Genomic DNA, 12,065 nt, shown 5'->3' with positions numbered 1-12,065 from the left:
TTTATGTGTGGGAGCCCTAAATGGGTGCAGGGAAGCTGCACGAGTGACGTCCGACGCACCCTGGGCAGTGAGTGATTGACACTAATCTGACGGGCAAATCCTTTCACCACGGTCACCAACCCTAGTCTTATTTTGTATACAATATGCGTAGGTTTAAAACCGGTGATACATTATTAATCTTATCATTGTAAGCTTAAATTCAGAATATCATTAAACAGTACCTAGAATCAAGATACCAGCCAGCCAACTTTGTTAACTTTTGGAATATTTTACGAATTTAAATAGCTGATGATCTAAATTTTCACTTTCCATGAAACAACGGCAATTTTCCTCTGAACAATTGTAAAATGTCCCAATGTCACACATGATCTTGTAATTTGGTGCCAACTGGTAGTAATGCCATTAGTGCTGAGGAACCCCCCCCCCCCCTGCACACCCGGCGACAGATAACGAGATTAAATCCACAGCATATTACACTAAAAGCGAAATCTCATTTCAGCACATTCGCCAGTTACGCGCTACTCGCATTATCGCCCGCACTCAGTGAGTTCATCCCGAATATTTCACGAAATAATTTACATTTGTTGCTCTAGGTACCTGCGTTAATTTATATAATATCCGCGGCTATCCGGGTTGAAATTGCTGTTGAATATTTCCATAATTGAAACAAGTCGGCGGAGGTTTATCGGTAATCGTAATTACATTTATAGAAATCCGATAAACGTTGAAATATTTGTTTACTTCCACGAAACGACCAACGAAAATTATACTGAAAACAACAAATTAATAGTCCAGAGACAGTATTAGCAATCTTGCTCAGTTGCAGAAAGGATTTTTTAGCTAATGTTGGTAAAATCTATATCTGTCTCTTTCTGTTCGTATACTGTCAAAGAAAGGCAATACATTTGACTTTAGTGTAAAGTTCATTTCTGCAACTCATCGTATACTTTATAAAGAAAAGCAAATCACGCTTCTATCCATCCACTGTACAACACTCTCACATAACTAACAAATACCTGTCGTTTCCCATTCCGGTTGACAGACTGGAAGGACCTGGAGATGTCGACCTTCGCGTTATTGACATATATATCATCATGCATGGCCTCGCTCCGCCGGGTGACCCACAGCGGCGGGTTCCCGTCCAGGTCCGAGGATATCGCGTAGTCCAGGTTGGAGAGCGTCGTCGCCAGGTTGGCTGTGGAATGGAGCTGATTAGTTATGGGGAAATCACATACATAAATACATATGCTCACGACTATAATCCCCGAAGGGGTATTCAGAGGTGAGCGAGCCGTTTTGGGCACATTAAGTGGATGTTAGTAGTTGAAAACTTTAGTACTATTGTGATGAATGTCATTGTGATGATGGTGGTTTAAGTCTAGTAGACAATGTGCTGTAAAAAATTATAGAAACCCTTTCAACCTCTCTCTTCTTAGCCTGTCGCACTATCAGATTCTCTCTATCTAAAGCAGTCTGCAAGACAACGAAACTAGCATTCAGTTTGAAAATGTATACACGAATGTTGTCTTCATGTGCAATCAAGAATTTCATAATCATAATTACCAAATTAACTGAACATTATTTATTTACACGCGCAACCTCAATCCATCTCTGAGGGTGAATTCGTCCAAACATCACGTTACACGAGAATAACTATACCGGAATAAAATTTATACGCGAGTAAATATCTAGGATAAGTACATTTGCATTCTACCAAGTTATACCATGATTAAATTGAATGAACGAGGAACGAAACTGTAATGCAACTAAAATAAAAATAGCTGCGTTTCAAAGCATGCAATAGAAATGACATGCCAACTTAGTTTGAATGGATTATAAAAGTATGAAATTGTTTATGTTTTAATATTTTATTCGCTGTTGTTATTCTGAGACTTTGCCTTTTAACGTACTTTTGTTTATGTTTTGACAGATGTGTTTATATGTCATTATGACGGTTTTCTAATCAGCTGATGTGCTGCCGCCATTACAAAATTACTCTCGGATAAGCTCGTTACACGGTCAATTTTGGCGGTATAACATTTTATTCTTGGGATAAGCTACTTATCTTGGTTTCAGGTTTGGTAGAATGCAAAATCTGCTTACTCGCGAGTAACTGGTACTTTACTCGTGAGTAAAAAGTTACTCGACGTTGGTCGAATCCGCCCTTAATAATATAACCTCAAAGTCCCAGATGAACTCTATTAAACTCAGTTGCTAAATTATGAATTGCTGCAATTATTCATATTTGTTGGAACTCAGTGAGGGCAGCAGATGCGGCAGTTCTCTACACACGTCGGGATAGTTTATTTATCTTGTGCAGTCCAGGACACAGGGGGTCACACTACAGGGTGTTGCACAAAGGTTTTTTTTTCATTTTTCATAGTTCAAACTATGCTGGTCACGTGACTTTTTACTATGGAAAATGACATTTTTTCGCGAATTTTGAAATTCTGATTTCATTTTCCGGCTTATATATACCATACTGCACCTGTAGGTTTCGGCTTAGTATACCCTTTTTGCAACACCTGTATATGAAGGAAACTAAGTTTCAGAGCGCTGCTGTGCTAGCCACGACTCTATCTCGTTGTATTAAACGTGCCGATTGCACGACAGCTCTCGTATGTTCGTTTTTCCTCAGTATAGAGTAACCCTCCAGGACATAGAGGTATAAAGCTTAAACTACGTTTAAAGTTACCTTCCAGCTTGAACAATGTCTTTTGCTCGAGAACAAGTTGTAAAGGAAAGGCTTAAGCAGCTGTTAAAATTGTTTAGCTAGAAAATAGAAGTGTTATTCCTTACAAAGTTACACAGGAGTTATTTTAAACTGAATTTTCCGTTTTTATTAAGTATATGAGAGTTAAATTACCTATTTTGTTTTGAAAATTATATTGATCAGGCAATTTTTTTCAGATATTCTAATCGAGAGACTGCAAATTTTTTTACAGCGAAATTAGAATTGCTAAAGTCATACTCGTATTTTAGTCACAGTTTCATTATAAGTACAGTTCTCCCATATTAATAATGCGCATGCAAATCTTCGCAAACTGTCGTATTCCCGGAAACACCCGAATCATTGAATTAAACAAAGCACTTGCATTTTGATCCTTGTTCGAAAGAAATAGTAGTCAATATCATGTGACACATAATCGAAAACAATTTGGGCGGTCGGTGGCTGTCACCGATCAGTCAAGGGTCTCAAGGTCAAGATCAATATAACTTTTGTGGAATTATAAAGAGCTGCAATTACACATCGTTCTTGTTATTTTTTTCAAATGTGAATTTAATTTCAACTTTAATTATTTTTGACGATGCCATATTATGAGGCACATTTAAGAATAAAATATACGTCACATTGATAGACTTCACTTTGCCAATAAAGCCACACCCAAAAGACCAAGTTTGTAATTGTAATATTATTGTGAATGATCAGCGCTGTAAATACTTTTGAACTGAGATTTTAATGTAAACATGTTTATTGATGTGAAATAATCAGTGCTGTAAATACTTTTGAACTGAGATTTTAAATTTTTAATATAAACCTGTGTTTGAAATCCATTTCTCCTTATAATATAAACCTTGTGTTATTCAAACCTTATTTCATCCATCTTTACATCAGCTTCAGTAAGACACTTGAAAAGTACCTACTGTAACATTTTCGAAGTAAATTTTAATATTATGGAATATTATGAATTATCGAATCAAATTTCGTTACTGATAAATCAATTATCTCTTTTAGCACCAATTACATAATTCTACTAAAATTTCATGAAGAAAATGCACTTAACCACTCTAAATACATAATAGTTTTCTAACGCTCGGGAATACGACCGTTGCCGAACAATGACGAAGATTTCTATGTGCATTATCAATTTTGGGGAACTGTACAATAATTTTACCAAAAACCAAAAAAAAGTCTATAGTTGAGTAACGAGTTGCTTATGAATTCAATCTTCGTTCGTATACAGTGATACGTCAATGTCACTTTTTGTTTTACCGCTCACCTCACACAATATAGCAGTGCATCTTTTTTTTTTTCTTTTTGTTTCTGTTTTTTATTGTTCAGTGTGTCAAATAAATGTTTCTTTCTTTCTTTCTTTCTTTCTTTCAGTGTTTAATCTCAAGTCCACCAACCCGCACTTGGCCAGCGTGGTGGACTAGGCCTAAACCCTCATTGGAAGGAGACCCGTGCCCCAGCAGTGGGGACGTAATGGGTCGTGATGAATCTCAAGATAATATTTAATAATCCAGGAAAAAATAAATTAAATCTCAAAACTCATTCAAATTCTACTACTACCGATACATTATTAATATTTTTATGAATTATTATCATAAAAAAATCGTAAAAATTGCATATTTCTTTGTCTAAACTGCTTATGTTTCTTCTTGTATATTATAGCACTACCTATACGCTTTCAAAGATCTTAGCAATTATTATTTATTAATAGAAAAAATATATATCATGAACACTCCTAATATACCAATGTATCTTCAAAGCTTCCCTTCACCATTTGCTGAAGATTATTTACTGCTTCAGCTGGTATTGTGTTTCACGTCATAACTGAACACAACCGAAGCCGGCAAAGAAAGCCGAGACTCGCTGGGACGCGACAGAAAACTTCGCTACTTCATCACAAACTGTCATTTATCATCGGTTCGCTCTAGGGTTTCGTTCCCGTGTTCCCGGGAATTCCCGGAAAATTGTCATTCCCGAAACCGGGAAAAAAAATTGAATTCCCGGGTATTCCCGGGTTTTATTTTTCATCAATTCTATGCTATATTTTCATATTTATTTATCTGTTTTTCCTACCTAAAACCAAAAAAATGATCGGTAGGCTTGTCGTCAACTATCAGAAACTCGGTTTTGTTGTAAATTATTAGAAAATGATGCGTATTATTGTTTTCGCGCAGCTGCATTGCAAACGTAAATGACTCATCTACATCACTTTGTTTCACCTCTTCCTAATTCAATGCTATATTTTCATATTTACCCGACTGCCAAAGGAGGAGGGTAATGTTTTTCGATTGTATGTTTGTATGTATGTATGTCTGTTTCTTTGTTCCCTCCTGTAGCCTAAACGGCTTGATAGATATTGATGTATGAGGTATCTTTAGAAGCGTATTGATTGCGCGATGGTTATAGGCTATATGACGTTACATTAAAATGTATATAGCGCCCTCTAGAGGACATAAATATTTTTTTTCCAACTATGCTGTGTGGGGTATTAAATGAAAGGATTTGATTAGCACATTAAAAAAATATGCATATTGTAGGTATTTAAATCACAACACCAAAATAATTGAAAAAAAATGTTCATAAACTAAAGCCGACAAACTATTAACTGACATAAAATTTCATAAAATAAAAACAACTAAAAAGTTACAAATAAAAAAATATAATTATAAATAAACAAAAAACCCGACTGCACACTAACATGACCGCCACACTAGGTATTTAAGTAAAACCTATCTAAGTAACATTCAGCTAAATGGTGAACCCTCTGCTGGTCCCCGCCTGCGATACTTTCCATTAACATTGGGGCTTGTTTTCATCTTTTTAGCGTGCAGTCGGGTTTTTTGTTTGTTTATAATTATATATTTTTTTATTTATCTGTTGGTCCTACCACCTACCTAAAACCAGACAATAGGCTATGTACGAAAAAATTCAACAACGCTCATAATTTTTCTGATGATAGGAATAACCCTCCGTATCATCCTAAAAAAATCTCAGATTTTTCTATGCGTTAGTAATTTTATAAAAATAAAAATATTTAAATATTCACTAAACGAGGATATGACTGCACTCTTCCATCGTGTCTATAAGCAATATTTTAAATAAAATTATATGTCATAATAATACTATTTTCAAACTGTTAATTATAATACCTTTTTTATTGTTCAATTTACAATAAAATTAAGAGAGACAAATAATTTTTCATGTAAAACAAAACATATTTTAAGTATATGTAGATTTATTATATAAAAGTTAAAATAATTTCAAAATACAATCATGCAAAAAAAAATAATAATATAAAAATTCAAACAATAAATAATCCACAACATGCTTCGTCAATATAAAAATAAAAAAACATATTTTTTTCTGTAATATACATCGTCAAATCACTAGAATAAAAACATCACCAACGTGGTGCTTCGTCAAAAATATTACATTAAAAATAATAATAATATATCTAGTAAAATAGGCCACCCCTGGTCGTACCTGGCTCAAATGTACCCATTATGCTAGCTGCATTTCCGCGCTGTATAGCCACGGATATCCTTTGAGACAGGTACGACCCGGAGCGACGGTCAAAACCCCTATCTCGCAGTCGTCGGGATATTGCACGAATTAACAATCTGGCCTCAGTTCCCCAAACACCCGTCACCTCAAACGCGACAGGCATAAAAATATACGAAGCCTTTAGGGCATCATATTTGAGGTGTTTCTGTCGCGCGGCTTTTTCAGCGGCGGATCCGGCACTACAAATAGTGTGAGGTAAGTGGGAGGCAGCAAAGGTGCTTACACAGGTAGCGTCCCACAGCATGCATCTTCCCGGTCCCAGGGAACAAGGGTCAAGCCATCTGGACGTTTGCCATCTGTCCGGCTTAAACCTGGGGGCTCCAGTACACATGGGATGTTTGCTGATACCAATGCCCTTCGGATGATGTCATTTAAAGCGTGATGCCTTGGATACCTGCCAGTACACCTCAAACAATTCAGCCCATGATATCCCTTAACATCAACTAATGTACCGCAGATGCACCTATGCTGCTCGCAGATATTGCAACCAAGTCTAAGGGCTGCTGCTATCCTTAATGAGTCATCGTCCATTAAAGTGCCTAACTGAGGTGATGGGAGAGCATGTAACCATGCCCCAGACTCTGGTATCTTTGATGCCTTAATTCTCGCTAAGTCTGCGCCTGAGCTTCTTCTTTCGAGATCTTCAAAAACGATCTGAGCCCGGACATCATCCCAGCCTCTTTGAGATTTTGGCTGATCTGGTGGATCACAACCAGGACACAAAGCCGACCACGCAGCTAAAGCCTCATCTACAAAGGGCAATTGAAACTCATCACCATTAACATTGAGAATGTGAGTGACCAGTTCCACTACCCCGTGAGATGAGGCCAAAAATGCTGCAAGTCCAGTGTCCTTCACCCGTCGTATTCCCAAACCACCATGACGAATGGGTAGTTCCGCCTGGCACCACTGCTCGTCACTCAAGTTGATGTTTAATATTTCTTCAAGGGTGCTTTTCAAACAACTGTCAAGCTCAGACACTTCGTTACTGAAATGCCAAACAGGGGCTGTCCTTACTGTGTAAGTAAGTTTTGGCATCGATAAGCAATGTCTAAAAAGAGTCAGTGCAATATGAGCAGGGAGATTATTCAGATGCGTCTGAGCCAACAAAAGGGACCGGATTTTCTCCTCTATGATTCTTGGAATGGCCTCAGGAAATATGGGTGCACCCAACAGAGTAAAAGTTTCTCTGTTTAATTCTTTTATTCCTGGAATCAAGTTATGGAAACGAGCAAGACACTCTGTCGATACCTGACCACAAAAATAAAGCTCACACTTATCTGTGTTGACTTCAAGGCCTATCTCCTTAAACTTTAAGATAATCTCTTCAATGTCTCTTAAAACAATATCCGGGCAATAAACAAAACATTATAATTTTGCTTGTATATTTATATCTGACTGTTGTTTTTTATAAATATGCGTGTAAAAGTATACGTGATGTAATTAAGTGTTTTAATTGACTTTTAATACCCGAAAATATCATTTAAAATAATTTCCCGTTTCCCGGGAATTCCCGGGAAATCTTGAAAATAATTCCCGTTTCCCGGGAACAGAAAAAGGTCGGGAAAAACGAAACCCTAGTTCGCTCTTTAGTCGGGGAAATTGTAAATGTTATACGTTACATTAAAGAGTAATACATTGTAAATAGCTGGTAACGAGCTGTATGTAAGTACCTTCATTAGTAGTTTTTAGTGGAACTCGTTTGCTCTATGTATTCTGTTAGAGCTCTTTTTATTTTCAAATCTGAGTAAAAGACAACCACATATCTCACTCATTAGTCATTACCGAAGATGTTGCAGAAATGGTTTACATATACGAGTATAGTAGGCCATATAAATGGTCATTCTGACTGAACATCTTTTATCTACAACTAGTGGAAAGTTATAAAAAACTGTTCCTCATAGAAAAAGTAACGTAAACTTTGTCTAACCGACAAAGATTTATACAATATTATGCAGAAGATAGTTATTTTTACGCATTTTATGAAATCGCATGCAAAACCATGATACCTGATAAGTGCAAGCTTTTTGGTGGTGAACATTGTCAAAAATACACTTGCAAGCAACTATAAAATTCCAGTGACATAGTAACTTACCTACTGTTAATCATATCTAAGGCGGAAAACACAAAAATTATATTATAAAGTTGGTGGATCTTTTTCATTACTCCCAGCGCATATTCTTTCTCCGTCTCACCTATATGATACAGCACAAGATACGATAGCGAGCAATGAAAACGGACCTATCCGTTGGAACTTTTTCATAACTCTCATCGCATATTCCTTATCTCTCTCACCTATATGATAGAGCACGAGCGAGTCGTCCATCTCGCCGGCGTACCGCTGGAAGGCCTGGTTGGTGGGCGCGAACAGCGTCAGCTGCCGGTACTGCAGGGACGTGTTGGCCACCGCATTCCGCTCCAGAAGTGCCAGGAACTGTGGGCCAAGGGTGAGAGTTAGTTGATGATGGAGAAAATAATATAGCAATGAAAGTCGAGGGCGCAAGACGCGTGACGGCACGTCAAGACGTGACAAAAGTTTTCCGTCGAACTCGCTCTCAAAGTCGCGCGATGGAAGACTTTTGTTATGTGGTCTTGCTGCGCGTCTTGCTCCCCGTGCTACGCCTTCTGGACTAAATGTCATAGTGGCTGAGGTTGGCAGCATATTTGAGATGAAAAACGTGTCGGGGGGTAGCGCTAGGACTGGATTCAAATGGCATTGTCCTGCCCTTTCAATCAATCAATAATATCAATATCTTTAAAAACAAAGATGTAGAGGCCATTTAACACCCAGCTTTTTCAGTGAGTAGTTAGGAAAGGGCTAAATTGATCTGAAATACGAAATAGGCCGCACCGAACACTTTCTGGTGAAGTGCCAAGTTGATTACGCTCTACACAGCTATGCGCGTCGTATTTCATGAATAATACCGGGTTTTCAGATGGAAACAAAATTAATAAAATACTCAGATTACTAATACTAGTAATACTACCACCGACTGAATACAATAGCTATTGTGGGTTAGAGTAGAACAATTATTATTAAGTGGTTTTTTTTCACGTTGAATTTCATATAATAATCTAGTTCAAAATAGTTAAAAACTGCATTATGTAAGAACAAGAAAATCTCCACACTTGAAAGGTTGAAGATATCACACAACACAAATATATAACAACCAAGACATCAAACCCGGGCCCCTCGTCACAGCTGTTATTAGAGCCACTAAGTATACATATGTATATAACCACTGCGCTATCCGGTCACAAATCTGTTAAAACATTGGAGTAGGTATGTATGTATTTAGTAATATTATCTAACTTCATTCCTTACAGCATTCCATTTATTACTCCAACCAGCAATCACGCCAACGAAAGTAACTTCTACTTAGCACAGTAGCGAAACTTGTGCGCAAAACTTTATCTAATATTGTAGAGAGTTAATATCGAACTACACAATAGGGTCCCTGGAGGGCGAGAGTGCGCGCCAGAATCGACACCTTGGCCGCCGCCCAATCAGCGCGCCGCATGAATTGTAATCAAGTTGTGTAACTCGATCAATGGGAAGAGAGGCAAATAGACAAGATAACAAACTACTCAGGACCGAATGGTGTAGTGGTGAGTGAATCTGACTGCAATTCCGAAGGTCCGGGTTCGATCCCCGGCCACGGCAGATATTTGTTCTCGGGTCGTGGGTGTTTATGTTATGTTTGCATAATATAATCTGTGTATATCAGCTGTCCGATACCCATATTACAGGCTCTGTCTAGCTTGAAGTCGTATCGTGTGTGAGATGTCCCCACACATTATTATTAGGTATATTGACTACATTGATCATGTTTGGTAAACTTGGACCGGGCAAGATAACGTAATAGGTAGATGATGGATGAGGAAAGCCGAGGACAGACTGAGGTCTCTTTGGGAGGGTCGGTCCTATACGAGTATTCGTCTGTAGGCGCATTTTGATCGATGGAACGGAAAAGAATGTCAGCATCTTTTACTGAAAAAAAACTCTATTCATATACTATATTTCTATATTTATAACAAAATACATTCCTCCCAAAAATATAAAGAATACTTAAGATAAAAAGCTCCTTTTGTAGAAACACGATATTAAAATGTATTTTCTAAACAAACATCAGTATATTTGTGAAAGTAATACGATATCATCGTAGCAGAAGGGATGGAAAGGTTACATTATGTCCGTTCTATAAATAGATGTCGATGAAAGGCCACTAATAGTTGGAGTCGCCAATAGATGGATTATTGAATTAGGTATTTATCTGATGATATCGAATCACTACTTACTAAGAATTTGCTAGAGTTATTTTATTATAACAATGTGGTAGAGAGATTTTAGGTTAGTAATGTAAAATTATTTAAATCAATGATAGAAGTATGTGCCACGTATGTATCTGAGATAACAGAACTCTGTAAACCGTCAATTTTGTTATTCCGAAGCGGTGCTAACCACCGCTCTACCTCATTGTATTAATTAACCGTGCCGATTGCGTGACAATTCTTGTTCGTTCGTCGATTTAGAGATGTCCCACAGGCACATGCCTCTTATTATGGCTGTACCTTCAAATTTATGGAGTTATATATTATTGTAACCAGTGTGTAAATGTGGGCAATAGCATGTCGTAACAGCGGGCCGCGCGTAATGAGATTGGCCCACATCTGTCGCGCGACCCACTCTGGGCTATTTACTAGCATATTATTCAGCCTACGGTGTTCATGTCGTGCTAGGGTGGAGAAGTTTAGAAGGCAAGTATGTCTCTTTTTTAATACATATTATTTTTTGGTGAAAGTTACCTGAAAAATCTAGTCTGGTATAATATCGCTATTCATTAGACAAAGCTGGAAAATATTACACAGGTCAGCTTAGATGTGTCATCTGATATTCGTAGACAGAGACATCTTTAATTGACCAACCAAAGTGTTACAAAAGCTATTCTATAATACAAAGATACAATTTCAAGAGAGCAAAAGACAGAAGTTTTTTACAAAGGGTTCTTAGCATTCTATTTTCAATATTCATTCATGAGATATCCTCCGAGGGCGACTGACTCTCGAGAATTGGCGACTTTTGTGAACGATAACAAAAGACAACTCACATCAACTAAGGTACAAGTAGACAGCTGGATGTATTTTGGTACAGGAACAATCATGTACATAAACAGGAATGTGCCAAGCACAATTTAACATTCTACTTTGTCGAAATAAAATTTAATATTGATCACCAATGAAGTACTGTAGTAACTGCCATTTCTGAAATTACACCTTAACAAATACCAATTAATTGTGTAAATACCTGAAAATTTGATAAATAAAATTAAGGTACTTATATGCGGTCTTAGTATATTTCATATGTTTTAGTTCCCGAGTTTCAGTTCGGATGAGAGTAAACATTGAGTTTATTATTCGAAAAATAAACAAGGCAATTAGAGAGCTTTTGTTAGAGTTAAAAAACAAACCTAACACGGTATAATATTTTATTTTAAAAAAAAATCATTAATTCGTCAAGTTTCATAGCCGCTTTTGTTAACCGAACAGCTAGCTGTAACATTACTATGCCATAGTGATGAATCAAAGTAGTATCAAGAAAGAAACAAAAATGGTCACTCATAGACGCGATTTCCATGCTAAAGCAAAAAAAAGTTACGAACAAATTTCCAGTTGAAAAAACATCTGTAAGTTTGAACTGCAGCTGTGCTGAAGCTTACTGAAGCGAACCCAGTCTGTCCCTGCTGAAAAGTTAACGGATATATAAATA

General features: G+C 37.1%; 1 protein-coding gene across 6 annotated transcripts in view; it reads right to left on the bottom strand.

Moving 5' to 3' along the window:
* The window catches only part of LOC105390594 (fasciclin-1), an 86,368-nt gene that overhangs the window by 21,370 nt on the left and 52,933 nt on the right, over positions 1-12,065 (bottom strand). For all 6 annotated transcript variants that reach the window (XM_038119033.2, XM_038119180.2, XM_038119090.2 and 3 more), the window contains exons 2-3: positions 8,594-8,732; positions 1,017-1,195 (exon numbers count right to left, since the gene is read on the bottom strand). In XM_038119033.2, the coding sequence (XP_037974961.2) occupies positions 1,017-1,195; positions 8,594-8,732 (318 nt within the window). The remainder of the gene's footprint in view (positions 1-1,016; positions 1,196-8,593; positions 8,733-12,065) is intronic.

The sequence above is a fragment of the Plutella xylostella genome, chromosome 9, assembly GCF_932276165.1.
Source record: "Plutella xylostella chromosome 9, ilPluXylo3.1, whole genome shotgun sequence".
In the NCBI taxonomy this organism is placed as follows: Eukaryota; Metazoa; Arthropoda; class Insecta; order Lepidoptera; family Plutellidae; genus Plutella; species Plutella xylostella.
Note: the sequence above shows the minus strand (reverse complement) of the source record. Positions and strands in the feature narration are given on the sequence as shown.